Source organism: Chrysemys picta, chromosome 16 (assembly GCF_011386835.1).
Source record: "Chrysemys picta bellii isolate R12L10 chromosome 16, ASM1138683v2, whole genome shotgun sequence".
Classification (NCBI taxonomy): domain Eukaryota; kingdom Metazoa; phylum Chordata; order Testudines; family Emydidae; genus Chrysemys; species Chrysemys picta.
Window position 1 is genome coordinate 2,433,398 of NC_088806.1, and position 19,862 is coordinate 2,453,259.

The following is a 19,862-nucleotide window of genomic DNA, read 5'->3' on the forward strand; positions in this document are numbered from 1 at the left end:
TGAATCAGCCACGGGATTGCTATAGCCAGGGATACCATTTCTAGATCTGTTGCTGATTCCCCACCATGTGATGAGGTCCGAGCCCAAGACAGGGGCATGGAGAATTATGAGGTTGTTAAGGGTTGTTAATGCGCGGGACTCCCTGCCACATGATGGTGGGTGAGGCAACCGCTTGGGATGCTTACGTAGATCACGAGAACCTTGGACTGACCTTCAATCCAATTAATTAGAGCCAGGACCAAATAATGAGGGGTGGGGATAGGGCAGTGACAGGATACCGGGCTAAATGGGCTCATAGTCTGATCCAGGATGGCAGGGAGGGGCCGGGATATCGGGCCACATGGTCCATTCCTGCCACACCTTGATTTCATTCCCTTCCCAGCCCCCCCACAGAATCCTCCAGGTGGTGTTAACCAGCGGAACTCCCCACCACATGGCTGCATCATGCAATACGCAAGCAGCAATTCCTTCTCTCTCAACCGGCTCCGTGGAAATTAGCAGCTCCCCACTGGAATCCGTAGGGCATATCCCCAGGTGGTGTAATTGAGGGGGATCAGGGCACTCTGCTCTAACCCACCAGGCCCCACTCCCCTCCCAGAGCCAGGGAGAGAATCCAGGAGTCCTGACTCCCACCCCCCCTGCTCTAACCCACCAGCCCCACTCCCCTCCCAGACCCGGGGAGAGAACCCAGGAGTCCTGGCTCCCAGCCCCCTGTGCTCTAACCACCAGCCCCCACTCCCCTCCCAGAGCCAGGGAGAGAATCCAGGAGTCCTGACTCCCACCCCCCCCCCGCTCCAACATACCAGCCCCCACTCCCCTCCCAGAGCTGGGGAGAGAACCCAGGAGTCCTGGCTCCCAGCCCCCTGTGCTCTAACCACCAGCCCCCACTCCCCTCCCAGAGCCAGGGAGAGAACCCAGGAGTCCTGGCTCCCAGCCCCCCCGCTCTAATCCCCACCTGAGAGTCTGAACCCCAGCTTCCCCCCAAATCTACCCCCCCCCAGCTCCCAAAGCAGCCGCACGGGGAAGTCCTGGTTGTAACTCATCCAGTCATCCAAAATATTTGATTTATTACTGACAAGGAAACAGCGGCCAGGCCAGGCTCCCCGGTAGGGCTGATGCTGGCTGCGATCGGGGGAGCCCCATTTCTGGGGGCACCCCTGCTGGGAGGGCATCAGTGTCAGGGTGCCCAGCTTTCTCCCAAAGGTGCAAGATTTGTGGGCAACCCCGCCCACCAGCCTGGCACCTCCCCCACCCCAAAACCAACCGGCCATCAGGGGAACATAACGCAGCTATGGCTGATTAAAGCTCAGATCTATCCCCAGGGGGGAGAGGGGACCTTTGTAACTCACATTTCTCTTCATGGGGCTGCCACGAAACAGACATTTACCCCCTCCATGGGGGAGCCTCAAAACAGACATTCCACCTCCCCAGGGTGGACATTTCCCCCCTCCTCGGGGAGCCTTGAAACAGACATTCCCCCCCTCCTCCAACAGGGGCACATTAAGGCATTTCCTCAGCAGAAGAGCTATGTCCCAGAGGTAGCATGTTAGGGCTGAGCGTATTGGGGGAAAGGAAAGGGGTACAGCACCCCACTAATTGCCCCCCCCTTCCCAGACGCTTCAGGGAGGGGGCAGAGGTGTGTGCTGGGAAGTGGGAGGGGCCAGTTTGGGGGTCAGAGTGTCCCAGGCGCGTCTCCCCTGCCCCTGCCGGAGCTGTGTCAGAAGCCCAAGGGGTTGGGGGAGACCACACCCCCGTTCTCCACCACGGCCCGGGAGATGCCCCGTAGCTGCCGGAAGGTGTGCCGGGCGCCGTCCGTGCTCAGCGGGCTCAGGGTGGTCGTGAGGCGCTCATAGGCCTGGAGGGAGACAAGGAGAGAGGGGAGGGGAGGGGTGAGAGATGGGCACGGAGATACCCCCTCCCCCCCAAAAAAATCCTACCCATCCCCCACCAGCACCGAGGGGTGAAGAGAGGAGTTGGCGGGGGGGGGGGGGAGAGAGGGAGGGAGGGAGGGAAGGAGAGATGGCAGAGGGATGGACAAAGGGAGGTACGGGCTGGAGGTGTGGATGGAAGGAGGGACAAGGGAGGGATGTGAGGATGAAGGGAGGGAAGGGGGATGGTGTGGATGGTAGGGACAGGAAGCTGCCGGAGGGATGGACAGAAGAGTGTACAGATAGATGGAAGAAGGGACAGATGGAAGAAGGGACGGAGGTGTGGAGGGAGGGATGGAAGTGTGGAGGGAGGGAGGGATGAAAGAAGGAGGAACGGAGGGAGGTGTGGATGGAAGAAGGGATGGAGGGACGGAGATGGGGGGGCAGAGACAGGAAGCTGCCGGAGGGACGGGGTGACGGATGGAGGGTTGAAGGTGTGGATGGAGGGATGGAAGGAGGGACAGAGGTGTGGAAGAAGGGAGGATGGAGGTATGGATGGAAGGACAGAGGGGTGGATGGATGAAGGGATGGACGGACGGACGGGATGGACAGAGGGACGGACGGGCTGCCGGAGGGAGAACTGGGAGGGCTGGATTCAGTGGACACCAGCTAGGGCTGGACGGGGCTCCGGGGCTGGGGGGTCATCCCCCCGTCCCCCCCGTACTCACCTCCTCACACCAAGTCTCGCAGAGCAGCTTTTCGTGCTGGGCGGTGGGGTGGGCCTGGGCCAGGGAGCGCGACGCCCTGGCGGCGGGGGGAGGAAGAATGAGCCATTAGAGTGGGGGCCCCCCCAAAAAATGTGGGACCAAGAACCCCCTTATAAAAACACATGGAACGGTCCCCGACCTGCTCCCCCAGAGCCCCCCAGTCCAAGGGGTGAGCCCCCTCCCCCACAGGCCCCCCTGGGATGGAGCGAGGACACCCTAGACCAGCCCCCCCCGGCCGCCCCCTCCCACTGCCCCCAGCAGCCCCCCTCAATAGCCCACTGACGCCCCTCCCCCATCAACCCCCTCCCCAAGCTCTCTTTGCCCCCCGAACCAACTCCCATCTCCCCAGCCAGCCCCCCCGCCCCTTCCTCCCCCCATTCGCCGCCCTGCCCCCCGCCCCAGGCAGCACCTGGACAGCACCACCACCATGGCGTACAGATCGATAGCCGCGTCCGCCACCCGCTTCAGCACGAACTGCTCATCTTGGGGGGGGGGGGGGGGGAAACGAGGGGGGGGTCAGGGCACAGCCAGTCCCTGTCCCCCCAAAGCAACCCACCTTCCTGCCCCCCCCCAAACAACCCCCCTTCCATGCTCTTCCCCCGGTGCACCGATCCCCCCAAAAAACCTTTCTGCCCCCCAATCTCTATTGCCAGGGGGCCCCCCAAACCTTCCTTTTCCCAGCTCCTCACTGTCCTGGGGGGTCCCCAGCCTTTCCCCACCCCCCTACACAGGGGCCCCCAAACCTTCCCGCTCCCCAACCCTTCACTGCCCTGGGGAGCCCCCCAAACTACCCCACCCCCCCAGCCATGGGGGTCCCCCAAACCTTCCTTTCTCCAGTCCCTCACTGCCCTGGGGGGCCCCCCAACCTTCCCAACACCCCTCACTGCCCCCCAACCTTCCCGCCCCCCCAACTCTCACACACACCGCCGCACGCTGCAGCCCACAAATAGGGGGAGGGGTGGCGAGCCGGGTCCCCCTCCCCCCAGCCAGCCCCATATCGCCCCTTCCCCGCACCGGGGCTCCCCCCCATACACGCACCCACGATTTTCTTGCCGTATTTGAGCAGCAGCGCCTCCACCGTGGCCCCGAAAAGATCGACCCCGTGCACCAGCTGGGGGGAGGGAGAGGGAATGGGAGGTTGGGGGGGGCAGGGATAGCCGGGGGGGGCAGACCCCCACTGGCAAATATCCCCTGCCCCCGAGATCCACTCACCACCCCCAAAACAGGGGGGGCCTCACGGGGTTGGGGGTGTTGGAAGGCATGGGGGGGGGAAGGTCAGTGCTGCGGGGGTCTCCCCCCCCCCCCCGGCTGCCCCCCCCCCCCGCATTTCCCAGCCTCACCTGCTCAGCGCTGGGGTCCAGGTCGGGGTGCACCACATCCCTCAGGGTGATCCCAGAGCCCCATCCGGCTTTCCTGGGGGGGGGGGGGGAGAGGAGACAGACGGCATGTGAGGGACCCCCCCCACACACAAGAGAAGCGGTACCCCCCCTGCACCCCTCCAAGGACCAAAACCTCCCATCCCAGGGACCCTCCCTGGGAGTGAACCCCCCCATGACTCCTCCCCCACAGCCCATCAAGAGTGACCCCCCGAGGGAGCCCCCCCCAGGTACCTGCGAAGACGCCGGGCAGCCTCCCGGGCCAGCAGCCCCACGTTACCCACGGGGCTTTTCAGAGCTCGCTGCAGCCCCCGCAGCTGGTTCCCGGCGTTCTGCGGGGGGGGGTGGGGGGGGGAAGAGTCAGTGACCTGGGGGGGGGGGGGGTACGACAAGCCCCTCCCTATTCCAGGGTCTCCTGCACCACAGCAACCCCCGCCCCGAGGTCTCCTCTCCGTCCCCCCCATACACCCGCAACATGCCCCCCCAGATCATCTTCTGTCCTCCCCCCGCAACAGCACAGCCCCCCTCCCGATTTGAGCTCCACCCCATACCCTTCCCCCACCCCCAAAATCCCCTCTCCACCACAGCCCCCCCATAGCCCTCCCCCACCCCCAAAATCCCCTCCCCGCCACAGCCCCCCATAGCCCCAAACCTCCTCTCCGTCACAGCCCCCCCATACTCCTCCCCCAAAATCCCCTCCCCGCCACAGCCTCCCATACTCTCCCCCAGCCCAAAATCCCCTCCCCACCACAGCCCCCCCCTTTGAGCTCCAGTACCCATACCCCCACCCCAAAAATCTCCCCCCCACAGCACCCCCCCCTTTGAGATCCTCAAGTAACCCCCCCACACACACACCTGGAAGCCGTTCAGGGCCACGAAGAGCCGCAGGATGTCGTTGGTTCCCTCGAAGATCCGGAAGATCCGGAGATCCCGCATCACCCGCTCCACGCCAGCGTCCTGGGGGGGGGTCCCGGCACCCAGGGGGAGGTCAGGCAGGGGCTGGGGGGGGTATCCCAGCTCCGGGGAGGGGGTGGGGGGAGGTTGGCCGGCGGTTGAGGGGGTCCCAGCCCCGGGGGGAGGGGCGGGGAGAGGTTGGGGGGGGTCCCGGCCCCGGGGGGGATGTCAGACAGGGGTTGGTCGGTTAGAGGGGGGTCCCAGCGCCGGAGGAGGTCGGCTGGGGGTGGGGGGATCCTGGCACTGGGGGGAGGCTGGCTGGGGGGGGGGGATCTCCACTCACCTTCATGAACCCCATGCCGCCCATAATCTGGATACACTCGTCCGTCACCGTCCAGGCGGCTTCCTACAGAAAGCAACCCACAGCACCACGTTCACGTACCCACTCCGCGGCGCCCCCTGCTGGGGGAGGCTGGGGTACCCCCTACCCCCCCCAGCTACGCCCCCTGCCCCACCCCCATTCCCCGCCCCACGGAGCCTCACCGAGCCGAAGATTTTGCTCATGGCTGCCTCTGTGTGGAAATCGGCCGCTCCTTGGTCCATGTTCGCGCTGATCATATACGCCATGGACTGCACGGAGAAACAGCACAGGTGAGATGCGGCCACCTCTGGGGCGGGGCGGCTGGTTACCCGGGGACCCCTCGCCCAGTGCTGAGATGCGGCCACCTCTGGGGCAGGGCGGCTGGTTACACGGGGACCCCTCGCCCAGTGCTGAGATGCGGCCACCTCTGGGGCGGGGCGGTCTCACCTCAGTGACATACTGCAGCATGGCCATACGCGCCAGCTTCTCCTGGATGGCTCCAAAGTTGTGGATTTTGTCCCCAAACTGGGTGCGATTGGCTGCATGCTCCACCTGCGGGGCAGGGGGGAGGAGAGACAAGTCAACCATCAGGGGTGCAAATATCCCACAATGCAATGGGGTGGTTGGGGGAGGCAGAATTCCCAAAAGGCAGCGGGGGTCGCTGGGGGGGTGGGGGTTGCTGGGGGGGGGGGGGAAATGGAGGGAGTGAGGGTCGCTGGGGGGGGTGGGGGTCGCTGGGGGGGGGGGAAATGGAGGGAGTGAGGGTCACCGGGGGGAAGTGGGGGATGCCGTGGGAGGGAATGGAGGGAGTGGGGGGTTCCTGAAGGGACAGTGTGGGGTGTCGCCGTCGGGGGGACTGGTGGGGACACCAGGAAGATGTGGGTTGCCGTGAGGGGGAGCTGGGGGTGTCTCCGTAGTGGGCGGACTGAGGTGGTGGGGGAGAGATGAGGGTTGCCGTGGGGGAGAGTGGGGGTCATTGCCTTGGGGGAGTGGGATCGCCATGCGGGCAACTGGTGGGGACACCAGGGGGAGATGGGGGTCGCCGTGGGGGGGGGGGTCACTGTGCGGAGATGGGAGTTGCTGTGAGGAGGAGTGGGGGGGTCGCTGTGGGGGGGGATTGCGGGGGGGAGTGGGGTCGCCATTGGGAGGACTGGTGGGGACACCAGGGGGTGATGGGGGTCGCCGTGGGGGGGGGGTCACTGTGCGGATATGGGGGTTGCCGTGGGGGGGAGTGAGGTCGCTGGGGGGGGTCACTGTGGGGAGATGGGAGTTGCTGTGAGGAGGAGTGGGGGGGTCGCTGTGGGGGGGATCGCGGGGGGGAGTAGGGTCGCCATTGGGAGGACTGGTGGGGACACCAGGGGGAGATGGGGGTCACCGTGGGGGGGCGGTCACTGTTCGGATATGAGGGTTGCCGTGGGGGGGCAGTCACTGTGCGGATATGGGGGTTGCCGTGGGGGGGAGTGAGGTCGCTGGGGGGGGGGTGTCACTGTGGGGGGGATCGCGGGGGGGGAGTGGGGTCGCCAGGGGAGATGGGGGTTGCTGTGAGGAGGAATGTGGGGGGTCACTATGGGGAGATGGGTGTCACCATGGGGGGGGGTGGGATCGCCATGGGGGGGTCACTATGGGGAGATGAGGCTCGCCGTGTGGGGGACTGGGATCGCCATGGGGGGGGTCACTGTGGGGAGATGGGTGTCGCCGTGGGGGGACACTCACGGCCTTGCCGATGACGCCCCGCATGGTCCCAGCCAGCGCAGCCACCATGCCGAACCGCCCGTTGTTGAGGATGTTCATGGCCACCTTGAACCCGGCGCCCGGCGGCCCCAGCACGTTCTCCACCGGCACCCGCACGCCTTCGAAGTGCACCTCAGCCGTGTTCGACGCCTTGATCCCCATCTTCTTCTCGGGGGGGGCCGCTGCCACAGGGAGGGCAGGGGTGAGTGAGGGGAGGGGGGGCGCCGACGCCCCAAAACACAGCCCCGTGAATGTACACCCCGAAATAAAGACCCCGGCCAACTCCCCCCCCGTAGACACCGCCAATGTCCCTCGAAACAGATGCCCTGAAATATGTCCCAATGTCCCTCAAAACCTATGCCCTGAAATACAGCCCACCCCACCAACACCCCCCAAAATGTACACCCCCGAAAACCCCACCCCTGAACCACCAGTGCAAACACCCCCAAACAGATGCCCCAGAACCCCCCTGCCCCGGCCAATCACCTCTGAAATAGACCCAACCACAAAAGCCATGCTATGCCCAGAAAACCCCGAAACCCAGGGGCCTGCCCCCACAAAATATGTCCCCCACAAACATCACTATTGCCCACAGACGCCCCTGAACTGTGGCCACCCCCCCCAATCCGCCCACTCCCACCGGGCTGAGTTTGGGGGATACTCACTGGGTGACCCCCCCGAACGCTCGCTCCACGATGAAGGCCGTGATCTTCTCCTTCACCTCTCCCGTTGCCTCGTTTTTCACAGGGGTCTTGGCAAAGACAGTGAAGAGGTCGGCCAGCCCCCCGTTACTGTGGGGGGCAGAGATGTGTGGAGAGGGGGGTCAGGAAAGTGGGGTATGCCTGGGGGAGGGAAGCCAGCCAGTCCTGCCGGACAGGGGAGAACGCCCCCCAACTGAGTCCCCAGCAATGCGCCCCACAGCTCCCCCTAGGGCCAGGGCACACCTGATCCAGATCTTGCCCCCATCCAGAGTGTAGTAGGAGCCGCAGGGGCTGGGCCGGGCGGTGGTGCGGATGGAGGCGGCGTCCGAGCCGCTGGCTGGCTCCGTCAGGCAGAAGGCAGCGATGGTCTCTCCTGGGGAGGAGAGGTGGGGGTCGAGGTTACATGCTGGAGGGAATTGCCCTTATAGAGCCCCTCCCACCCAGTACGCCACTCCCCTTTCATTAGGCCCCGCCTCCCCATGCTCCCCAAATCCTCCCGTACCCCCACTACCCTCGCCAATCCTCCCGTACCCCCCACTATCCCCACCCCCCTCCCTGCCTCGCCAATCCGCCCATACTCCCCGCTATCCCCGCCCCTCCTCCCTGCCTCTCCAATCCTCCCGTACCCGCCGCTATCCCTGCCCCTCCTCCCTGCCTTGCCAATCCTCCAGTACCCCCCCGCTATCCCCACCCCTCCTCCCATACCCCCCGCTATCTCTGCCCCTCCTCCCTGCCTCGCCAATCCTCCTGTACCCCCACTATCCCCACCCCTCCTCCCTGCCTCTCCAATCCTCCCGTACCCCCCGCTATCCCCGCCCCTCCTCCCTGCCTCGCCAATCCTCCAGTACCCCCGCTATCCCTACCCCTCCTCCCGTACCCCCGCTATCTCCGCCCCTCCTCCCTGCCTCGCCAATCCTCCCATACCTGCCCCTCCTCCCTGCCTCGCCAATCCTCCCATACCCCCTGCTATCCCCGCCCCTCCTCCCTGCTCCCCAATCCTCCCGTACCCCCGCTACCCCCGCCCCTCCTCCCTGCCTCACCAATCCTCCCGTACCCCCAGCTATCCCCGCCCCTCCTCCCTGCCTCGCCAATCCTCCCGTACCCCCCGCTATCCCCGCCCCTCCTCCCTGCCTCGCCAATCCTGCCGTACCCCCCCACGCTAACCCCGCCCCTCCTCCCTGCCTCACCAATCCTGCCGTACCCCCCACACTATCCCCGCCCTCCTCCCTGCCTCGCCAATCCGGCCGTACCCACCACGCTATCCCCGCCCCTCCTCCCTGCCTCCCCAATCCTCCCGTACCCCCTGCTATCCCCGCCCCTCCTCCCTGCTCCCCAATCCTCCCGTACCACCGCTATCCCCGCCCCTCCTCCCTGCCTGGCCAATCCTCCCGTACCCCCCGCTATCCCCGCCCCTCCTCCCTGCCTCGCCAATCCTGCTGTACCCCCCACGCTATCCCCGCCCCTCCTCCCTGCCTCCCCAATCACCCCCCCCTACCCCCTCCCCCCTCCCCCCCCCTCCCTGCCGTACCCCCCACACTATCCCCGCCCTCCTCCCTGCCTCGCCAATCCGGCCGTACCCACCACGCTATCCCCGCCCCTCCTCCCTGCCTCGCCAATCCTCCCGTACCCCCTGCTATCCCCGCCCCTCCTCCCTGCTCCCCAATCCTCCCGTACCCCCGCTATCCCCGCCCCTCCTCCCTGCCTGGCCAATCCTCCCGTACCCCCCGCTATCCCCGCCCCTCCTCCCTGCCTCGCCAATCCTGCTGTACCCCCCACGCTATCCCCGCCCCTCCTCCCTGCCTCCCCAATCCTGCCGTACCCCCCACACTATCCCCACCCTCCTCCCTGCCTCGCCAATCCGGCCGTACCCACCACGCTATCCCCGCCCCTCCTCCCTGCCTCCCCAATCCTCCTGTACCGCCCCGCTATCCCCGCCCCCCCAATCCTCCCGTACCCCCCGCTATCCCCACCCCTCCTCCTTGCCTCGCCAATCCTCCCGTACCCCCCGCTATCCCCGCCCCTCCTCCCTGCCTCGCCAATCCTCCCGTACCCCTGCTATCCCCGCCCCTCCTCCCTGCCATGCCAATCCTCCCGTACCCGCCACTATCCCGACCCCTCCTCCCTGCCTCCCCAATCCAGCCCTCCCCAGCCCCCACACCTCTGCCTTTTCCCCACACACCCCTATCACTCCCCCGTTAATGATCTGGAGAAAGGGGTAAAAAGTGAGGTGGCAAAGTTTGCAGCTGATCCTAAACTGCTCAAGATAATTAAGACCAAAGCAGATTCTGATGAACTTCAAAAAGATCTCACAAAACTCAAGTGATTGGGCAACAAAATGGCAAATGAAATTTAATGTGGATAAATGTAAAGTAATGCACATTGGGAAAAATAACCCCAACTCTACATACAATACGATGGGGGCTAATTTAGCTACAACGCATCAGGAAAGAGATCTTAGCGTCGTTGTGGATAGTTCTCTGAAGACGTCCACGCAGTGTGCAGCGGCAGTCAAAAAAGCAAACAGGATGTTAGGAATCATTCAAAAGGGGATAGAGAAGAAGACGCAGAATATCTTATTGCCCTTATCTAAATCCATGGGACGCCCACATCTTGAATACTGCGTACAGATGTGGTCGCCTCAACTCAAAAAAGATCTACTGGCATTAGAAAAGGTTCAGAGAAGGGCAACTAAAATGATTAGGGGTTTCGAATGGGTCCCACATGAGGAGAGATTAGAGGCTGGGACTTTTCAGCTTGGAAAAGAGGAAACTAAGGGGGGATATGAGAGAGGTCTATAAAATCATGAGTGATGAGGAGAAAGGGAAAAAGGAGAAGTTATTTCTTGTTCCCATAATATAAAAACTAGGGGTCACCCAATGAAATTAACAGGCGGCAGGTTTAAAACAAATAAAAGGAAGTTGTTCTTCACACAGAGCACAGTCAACCTGTGGAACTCCTCGCAATTGGATGTTGTGAAGGCCGAGACAAGAACAGGGCTCAAAAAAGAACTAGAGAAGTTCATGGAGGACGGGTCCATCAGTGGCTGGATGGACCTTTGGTCTGACCCAGTATGGCCGTTCTTATGTAGGCCCCCCCCCCCCCCCCAGCGCCCCTCACCTGTGGCCAGCCGGGGCAGGTACTTCTCCTTCTGCTGGGGCGTCCCGTAGAGGAGCAACCCCTTGAAGCCGATGGACTGATGGGCCCCCAGCGTGATCCCCACGCCCAGGTCGTGCAGCCCCATGATCTCCACCAGACGGGCGTACTGCGGGGAAAGGGGTGAGCACAGGGCTGGCCGCCCCCCTGGGGGGGGAGGCGGGGCCCTTCCCCTCTAGGGGGCAGCGGCTAGGTCAAGGGAGTGTGGAATGGGGAGGGGGGTGTCTCACCTGGGTGTTGCTCAGCCCCAGCCCCCCCAGCTCGGGGGGGATCTGCAGCCCAAAGGCCCCCAGCTCCTTCAGCCCCTGCATGGTCCGGTCCTCCACCCGTTCCAGGGAGTCGTTCGCCGCCGGGTCATTTACCTCCTGGGGGCAGGGGGGAGAGAGGGGGAGTCCGAGGAAGGGACCCCCATCCAGGCCACTGCCCCCCCACCTGTCCCCCAGACCCCCCCATACACAGCGCCCCCAAACTCAGACCTGGCTGGTCTCCCGCTGGCCTTCCAGCCTGCCCCTCCAAACTCAGCGCTTCCCCCCCATCTCAACCCCTTCCCCTCCCCACAGCCCCCCAAAACACAACCCCAGCCCCTAACTCAACCCTTTCCCCTTATTCCAGGCCTTCCCTTTCAGCCCCCGCAAACAACCCCAGCCCCCCCAAACTCATCCCCCCTAACCTGGAAGAAACGGCTGACGGGTCCGACAAGCTCCTTCAGGAACTGCACCTGCTCCTCGGTCAGCACTGGGGGGGGGGAAGAGTCAGGTGGTGAGTGATGGGGGGAACCAATGGGGTTGGAAGGGTTAAAGCTCCCTGCCCCCAACTTCCCTTTCCTCCCCCCTTGGAGTCACCCACCAAGCCAATGGGGCAGCTCCTCGCACCCCCGCCTCCTCCCAGCGCACCATGAGGGCAGTGAGCTCCCCACCCCCCAGAACTCTCCCCACACCAGCTCCTCCTTACCTGAGGGGTAGGGGAACACCTGCTCCGTGCTCATCCGACCCTGGAACATCCCGATGGCGAAAGACTTCGACTCCTGGGGTGTGTGTGGGGGAACAGAGTGAGGGGGGGCAACTGGGGTCTTGTCCCTCCCCTTTGGGACCCTCGAACTCCGCCTTGAACCAGGGGGAAAATGGGGGGAGGCAAACCCCCCAAACACCAGCAAGCGCTGCCAATTCCTCTCCAACCAGAGAGGGGCCCCCCCACATCAGACCCCGGCGGGGAGAATTGGGAACCCACCCCACGATCCCCCTCAAATGGGGATGGGGAATGAGGTCAAAGGAGAGACCAGATCCACAAACCCCTTCCCCACCCCGGGGACCCTGAGTGGGGTTTGGGGGTGGGGCGGACGTACCTCCGGCAGGGACTTGCTCTGGGATACAGTCTGGGAAGCCGTCCCTGCCCCAGCCTTATCCAGCACAGCCTGTGGGGGGGGGGAGAGACAGAGAGCGTCAGTAGGGGGCTGCGGGTTGGGAGTGAGGGGCACCGGCAGAGCTGGGGGACCGGGGGGGGGGGGGGCTGGCATTGTTCTCAGGGGACTAGACCAGATGTTTAAGCCTTCCTTGGTCCCGCGCGCCCCCAGCTCGGCTGTCACCTTTCCTCTAAATACTTGTGTCCCGTGACTCATCCCACAATAACAAAACCTTTCACCCAGATAAACTCCCAGAGGCCAGATCCCAGGTGACACAAGGATTAAATAGGAATGCAGCCAACTCTGGGGTGGGATGACCGATTATTCAGGAACCCCTCGCCCGGCGCTGAGATGCTGCCACCTCTGGGGCGGGGCAGCTGCTTAACAGCCTCACCGGGATTTTGGGGCAGGATGAGAGGGATTGATGGGGAGTGTGGGGAGAACGCCCCCCTGCTGAGCCCTCCCCCCCACGTCCTTACCTCGGCAGCATGGGTGCTGTACAGACAGGTGGCGCGGGGCAGGGGGCTGGGGTACGTCCAGACCAGGGGCCCCCCGGAGCTGGGGAGAGACGGGAACAGGTCAGCGGTGGGGCCCTATGGGGATGGGGAGCCCCTTCCCCGCTGCTCCCCTCCAGTTCTTTCCACCCCATGGAGTCATCCCCCCAGCTGGTCCAGGTCACTCCGTCCTCTCCCCTCCAATTCCCCTACCCCACCCACCTCCTACTCCTGCACCCCCTACAGCCCCCCGTCCCCTGCCCACCCTCCCCACATCCCTTTCCCCCAGCTCGCCCCTCCCCAGCTCTCTGCCCCCAGAGCTTTCCCCTCCCCCACCCTTACAATGCCCCCACTTCCTACTGCCCCCACATTCCCTTTTCCCACCCCCCACCACTCCCCTCCCCCATATCACCCCATCCCACCCCCAGATCTCTGCCCCCTCCCCCTTCACGCCCCCCAGCTCTCTATCCCATCCCCAACCCACCCCTCTGCCCCCTTTACACCCCCCAGCTCTCTACCCCCTCCCCACCAGTCTTACCCCTCCCTGCCCCCCAGCTCTCTACCCCCTCCTCACCCCTCTTCCCCCTTTGCACCCCACAGCTATCTGACCCCTCCCCACCCCTCTTCCCCCTTTGCACCCCCAGCTCTCTACCCCCTCCCCACCCCTCTTCCCCCTTTGCACCCCCAGCTCTCTACCCCTCCCCACCCCTCTTCCCCCTTTGTACCCCCAGCACTCTGCCCTCTCCCCACCCCTCTTCCCCCTTTGCACCCCCAGCACTCTGCCCCCTCCCCACCCCTCTTCCCCCTTTGCACCCCCAGCACTCTGCCCCCTCCCCACCCCTCTTCCCCCTTTGCACCCCACAGCTATCTGACCCCTCCCCACCCCTCTTCCCCCTTTGCACCCCCAGCTCTCTACCCCCTCCCCACCCCTCTTCCCCCTTTGCACCCCCAGCTCTCTACCCCTCCCCACCCCTCTTCCCCCTTTGCACCCCCAGCTCTCTACCCCTCCCCACCCCTCTTCCCCCTTTGTACCCCCAGCACTCTGCCCTCTCCCCACCCCTCTTCCCCCTTTGCACCCCCAGCACTCTGCCCCCTCCCCACCCCTCTTCCCCCTTTGCACCCCCAGCACTCTGCCCCCTCCCCACCCCTCTTCCCCCTTTGCACCCCCAGCTCTCTGCCCCCTCCCCACCCCTCTTCCCCCTTTGCACCCCCAGCTCTCTGCCCCCTCCCCACCCCTCTTCCCCCTTTGAAGCCCCCAGCTCTCTACCCCCTCCTCACCCCTCTTCCCCCTTTGCACCCCCAGCACTCTGACCCCTCTTCCCCCTTTGCACGCCCCACCCCTCTTCCCCCTTTGAACCCCCCAGCTCTCTACCCCCTCCCCACCCGTCTTCCCCCTCCCTGCCCCCCCCACCCCTCTTCCCCCTTTGAACCCCCCAGCTCTCTACCCCCCTCCCCACCCGTCTTCCCCCTTTGCACCCCCTAGCTCTCCACCCCCTCCCTGCCCCCAGCTCTCCACCCTCTTCCCCCTCCCCAGCTCTCTGCCCCCGTCCCCCTTTGCACCCCCCAACTCTCTGCCCTCTACTCACCCGCGGGGGGGCGGGAAGAGGAGCCGCAGGCAGAGCCCGGGGGCCGCTCTCACTCCCCACATGGCGCCGGATCCGTCTGCCCGCCCCTCCCCGCAAGGTCACCGGGACCCAGCCGGCCCCGCCCCCACGGGTGCGGGTGCGGGTGCGGGTGCGGGGGCGGGGGCGGGGGGGCAGGGATCTGCCTAGAACGGGGAATCCTGGGAAAAGCCGCTCAGGTGGGGGAGAGTGATGTCATGAGGGACACGTCACCGCCCCCCCCGGGAGATTCCCCCCTGCAATTCCCTCCCCGGCTCACAGCCCCCCCACCCAGGGGTCCCCCGCAGTCTATTCCCCCCCGGCTCACAGTCCCCCCCCCAGGGATCCCCCCTACAGTCTATTCCCCCCCCCGGCTCACAGTCCCCCCCCCCAGGGATCCCCCCTACAGTCTATTCCCCCCCCCGGCTCACAGCCCCCCCACCCAGGGGTCCCCCGCAGTCTATTCCCCCCCGGCTCACAGTCCCCCCCCCAGGGATCCCCCCTACAGTCTATTCCCCCCCCGGCTCACAGCCCCCCCACCCAGGGGTCCCCCGCAGTCTATTCCCCCCCGCCTCACAGTCCCCCCCCCAGGGATCCCCCCTACAGTCTATTCCCCCCCCGGCTCACAGCCCCCCCACCCAGGGGTCCCCCGCAGTCTATTCCCCCCCGCCTCACAGTCCCCCCCCCAGGGATCCCCCCTACAGTCTATTCCCCCCCCCGGCTCACAGCCCCCCCACCCAGGGGTCCCCCGCAGTCTATTCCCCCCCGCCTCACAGTCCCCCCCCCCCAGGGATCCCCCCTACAGTCTATTCCCCCCCCCGGCTCACAGCCCCCCCACCCAGGGGTCCCCCGCAGTCTATTCCCCCCCCGCCTCACAGTCCCCCCCCCCAGGGATCCCCCCTACAGTCTATTCCCCCCCCCGGCTCACAGCCCCCCCACCCAGGGGTCCCCCGCAGTCTATTCCCCCCCGGCTCACAGCCCCCCCCCAGGGATCCCCCCTACAGTCTATTCCCCCCCCCGGCTCACAGCCCCCCCCACCCAGGGGTCCCCCGCAGTCTATTCCCCCCCGGCTCACAGTCCCCCACCCAGGGATCCCCCCTACAGTCTATTCCCCCCCCGGCTCACAGCCCCCCCACCCAGGGGTCCCCCGCAGTCTATTCCCCCCCGCCTCACAGCCCCCCCACCCAGGGGTCCCCCGCAGTCTATTCCCCCCCGGCTCACAGCCCCCCCCCAGGGATCCCCCCTACAGTCTATTCCCCCCCCCGGCTCACAGCCCCCCCCACCCAGGGATCCCCCCTAGAGTCTATTCCGCCCCCCCGGCTCACAGCCCCCCCCACCCAGGGATCCCCCCTAGAGTCTATTCCCCCCCGGCTCACAGCCCCCCCCACCCAGGGATCCCCCCTAGAGTCTATTCCCCCCCCCAGGCTCACAGCCCCCCCCCCAGGGATCCCCCCTAGAGTCTATTCCCCCCCCCGGCTCACAGCCCCCCCCACCCAGGGATTCCCCCCTAGAGTCTATTTGCCCCCCCCAGCTCACAGCCCCCCCCACCCAGGGATACCCCCTAGAGTCTATTTCCCCCCCCGGATCACAGCCTCCCCCCTACAGTCTATTCCCCCCCGGCTCACAGCCCCCCCAGGAATCCTCCCCTAGAGTCTATTTCCCCCGCCCCGGCTCACAGTCCCCCCCCAGGGGTCCCCCCTACAGTCTATTCCCCCCCCCCGGCTCACAGCCCCCCCACCCAGGGGTCCCCTGCAGTCTATTCCCCCCCGCCTCACAGTCCCCCCCTCAGGGATCCCCCGCAGTCTATTTCCCCCCCCGGCTCACAGCCCCCCCACCCAGGGGTCCCCTGCAGTCTATTCCCCCCCGCCTCACAGTCCCCCCCTCAGGGATCCCCCGCAGTCTATTTCCCCCCGGATCACAGCCCCCACAAGGATCCCCCTTATAGTCTATTCCCCCCCCCGGCTCACAGCCCCCCCACCCAGGGATCCCCCCTAGAGTCTATTCCGCCCCCCCCGGCTCACAGCCCCCCCCACCCAGGGATCCCCCCTAGAGTCTATTCCCCCCCCGGCTCACAGCCCCCCCCACCCAGGGATTCCCCCCTAGAGTCTATTCCCCCCCCCCGGCTCACAGCCCCCCCCCACCCAGGGATCCCCCCTAGAGTCTATTTGCCCCCCCCAGGGATCCCCCCCTAGAGTCTATTTCCCCCCCCGGATCACAGCCTCCCCCCTACAGTCTATTCCCCCCCGGCTCACAGCCCCCCCAGGAATCCTCCCCTAGAGTCTATTTCCCCCGCCCCGGCTCACAGCCCCCCCCCCAGGGATCCCTCCTTCTGTCTAATCCCCCCCGTATCACAGCCCCCAGAAGGATCCCCCTTATAGTCTATTTCCCCCCCCCGGCTCACAGCCCCCCCACCCAGGGGTCCCCCCTACCAGGGCCGGCTCCAGGCACCAGCTTACCAGGCAGGTGCTTGGGGCGGCCACTCCGGAGAGGGGCGGCACGTCCAGCTGTTCGGCGGCAATTCGGCGGAGGGGCCCTCACTCCCGCTCGCTCGGAGCCAAGGACCTCCCGCCGCATTGCCGCCGCAGATCACGATCGCGGTAGTTTTGTTTTGTTTTTTGTTTGGCTGCTTGGGGCGGCCAAAACCCTGGAGCCAGCCCTGCCCCCTACAGTCTATTTCCCCCCACCCAGGGGTGCCCCCTACAGTCTATTTCCCCCGCCGGTCACAGACCCCCACAGTGTCTTCCCCCCGGCTCACAGCCCCCCGCCGCAGGGTTCCCCCTACAGCCCATTCCCCCCCACCCCCAACCCCCGGCTCACAGCCCCAACTCACTCATACCGCCCCCCCCCCCGGGGATTCTGCCTCCCCCAGCTTCCCCCCCTTGACTTCCATGCAAATTTTACATAAAATACATGCAAATTAGGCCCCTGGGCATGTGATGGGTCAATGATAGAAGGGCAGTTTGGGGGTCCCCCTGTGGGGTGTGTTTGGGGGTGTTGGGGGGAGAACCTGGCTACTTCCCAACTCCCCCGCATTGCCCATTGATCTCAAAGAGCCAGGGGCCAGGCTGCCCTTAGTCAAAATGGCCACCAACTCCCACTGCTCTCGACGGGCCTGAAGCCAGCCTACCCTCCCCTAAAATGGCTGCCCACATCCCTTACCCAATGGGACTGAAGCCAGGCTGCCCTCACCTAAAATGGCCACCTCCTCCCATTGCTTTCTCTAGGCCTGAAGGCAGGCTGCTCTGATTGTACTATATCACCATGGTAACTGAGCCCCCCTCCTCGCAGCCCCACTGGGAGATGTGAGCCCCAGAAAGCAGAAAAGCCCCTGAACCCCATAGGTCTACTGGAGTCAATAGTAGGATTACCATATTTTAATTAAAAAAAAGGACACTCCACGGGCCCCAGCCCCGCCCCCTCCCCTGAACGCTCCGCCCCCTGCTCCTCCCCCTCCCCGGCTTCCTTCGCGGGAAGCCTGAAACGGGGACAGGGACGGGGGCGGGGGGCACGAGGAGACGCAGCCCAGTCCGACCCCCCCGGCCGAGCGGCTCCCTCCGGCACGGCCGGCCGGCCACGGGCAAGAGGCTCTGGCCCCGGCGTCTCCGGCCCGGCTTGGGCCCTGGGGCGCCGGCCCCGGCCGAGCACTCCCAGCCCTAGCGACTCCAGCTCGGCTCAGGCCCCGGTTCCGGCCGAGCGGCGCCGGCCCCAGCCCGGACCCAAGCCCCAAGACCTCTCCCTATTTGCCCTGGATTTGAGGACCAAAAAGCCAGACATGTCCGGGAAAATCCAGACGTATGGTAACCCTAGTCAATAGGCCACAAGATCAGCTGCTAGGGACACACATCCCAAGAGAGCTCTCCCCTCCCAGAGCCGGGGAGAGAACCCAGGAGTCCTGGCTCCCAGCCTCCCCAGCTCTAACCCACCAGCCCTCACTCCCCTCCCAGAGCCGGGGAGAAAACCCAGAAGTCCTGGCTCCCAGTCTCCCCTGCTCTAACCCACCAGCCCCCACTCCCCTCCCAGAGCTGGGGAGAGAACCCAGGAGTCCTGGCTCCCAGCCTCCCCTACTCTAACCCACCAGCCCCCACTCCCCTCCCAGAGCCGGGGAGAGAACCCAGGAGTCCTGGCTCCCAGCCTCCCCTGCTCTAACCCACCAGCCCTCACTCCCCTCCCAGAGCCGGGGAGAAAACCCAGGAGTCCTGGCTCCCAGTCTCCCCTGCTCTAACCCACCAGCCCCCACTCCCCTCCCAGAGCTGGGGAGAGAACCCAGGAGTCCTGGCTCCCAGCCTCCCCTACTCTAACCCATTGGCCCCCACTGCTCAGATACCAGGGTGATGGGCACCAGCTAAGCACCTTCGACCGCGAAGGGCCAGAACTCCATCTCCAGCCAACCCAGGAGCACAGATAGCCCCACCGCGGTGCCCCAATTTATTTTTCGAACCCTTTGCTTTATTTTTATCGTTTTATTGTTCTTTTAATACACAAAGAGCTAAAAATAAATACATTATTCAAAATAGGATTCTGCTACCATCCCCCCAACCCCTCAGCAGAGAAATGGGGAACCTCCAGCACCATTTATGGGGGGTAGGTAGTGTATGTAGGGGGGCTGGAGAAAACGGAGGACCCCCCCATGCCATTAGGAGGGGTACATAGCCTATGTGAGGGGCTGGAGAAAAGGGGGACCCCCAGCAGCGTTCATGGGGGGGTAACATGCTGTGTGTTGAGGGAACAGAATCGCCACCCCTTGGGGGTGATCCGAGCCAACTCGGAGCCCCCCAGGCAACAGGGGCAGATCAGGAATATCCCCCCCCCCCAACTATCCAACCTAGAGTGGTCTTGGCTTCCCCGTCAGAAACACCCCACCCACCCCCGAGCACCCCAAGATTGACCTCCTGGTCTAGACCAGAGCGGTCAATATCGGTCAGGTGCGTCGGGGGGGAGAGGGGGTGCCCCCCAAATGCAAGGGGGGGGAAGGAGTTGAGGGAGGTTTGTAGTTGACCATGCCTGCAGGTGGAGAGAGATCATTGCTCGCTGGGAGGGGGTAATTGGACCCCCATCTCAATCAGACACCCTGATTATGCAAGTTTGGGGGGCCGGGGAGGATAAAATGGGGTGGGACCTTCAAAAACTGTGCTTTTTTTTTTTTTTTAAAATACAAAGAATGTTTATAAAAATGTCTCAAAAAACATGTTTGTTTGTTTTTTTAAAAATCGATAATAAAAAAGTTATAAAAAAAGGATCTTTTTGGAAGGAGAAAAGATCTCGTCACTTCATCCACACCGGGGCTGTGGGGGGTGGTACCGAGCGGCGCCGGGGGAGTTGGGGGGTGTCAGTACCAATGGGGAGAGCTGATTTGGGACAGTACCGTCCAAAACTGGAGAGAAAGCCCCCAGTCCTGGCTTTGCTCCCCAGCTGTGGGTCACGTGACCCCGTGCCTGGTCATGTGGCTTTAAGAAAGGCGTGGCCCCAGAAGGCAATCACATGATTAAAATTGGCGACTCACGTGGCTGCTGACAGCGG

At 64.7% G+C, this 19,862-nt stretch overlaps 1 protein-coding gene across 1 annotated transcript; it reads right to left on the reverse strand.

Moving 5' to 3' along the window:
• Positions 1-1,047: 1,047 nt before the first annotated feature.
• ACADVL (acyl-CoA dehydrogenase very long chain) lies at positions 1,048-14,489 on the reverse strand. Its single transcript, XM_065569269.1, is given in 21 exon segments — positions 1,048-1,855; positions 2,597-2,672; positions 3,045-3,117; positions 3,674-3,746; positions 3,976-4,048; positions 4,246-4,343; positions 4,867-4,968; positions 5,249-5,311; positions 5,449-5,535; positions 5,714-5,818; positions 6,980-7,174; positions 7,176-7,179; positions 7,663-7,788; positions 7,942-8,071; positions 10,816-10,960; positions 11,082-11,216; positions 11,522-11,586; positions 11,803-11,875; positions 12,194-12,262; positions 12,730-12,808; positions 14,331-14,489. Coding segments are annotated over 21 exon segments (1,971 nt in total). The 5' UTR covers positions 14,393-14,489; the 3' UTR covers positions 1,048-1,717.
• Between the last annotated feature and the right edge of the window lie 5,373 nt (positions 14,490-19,862).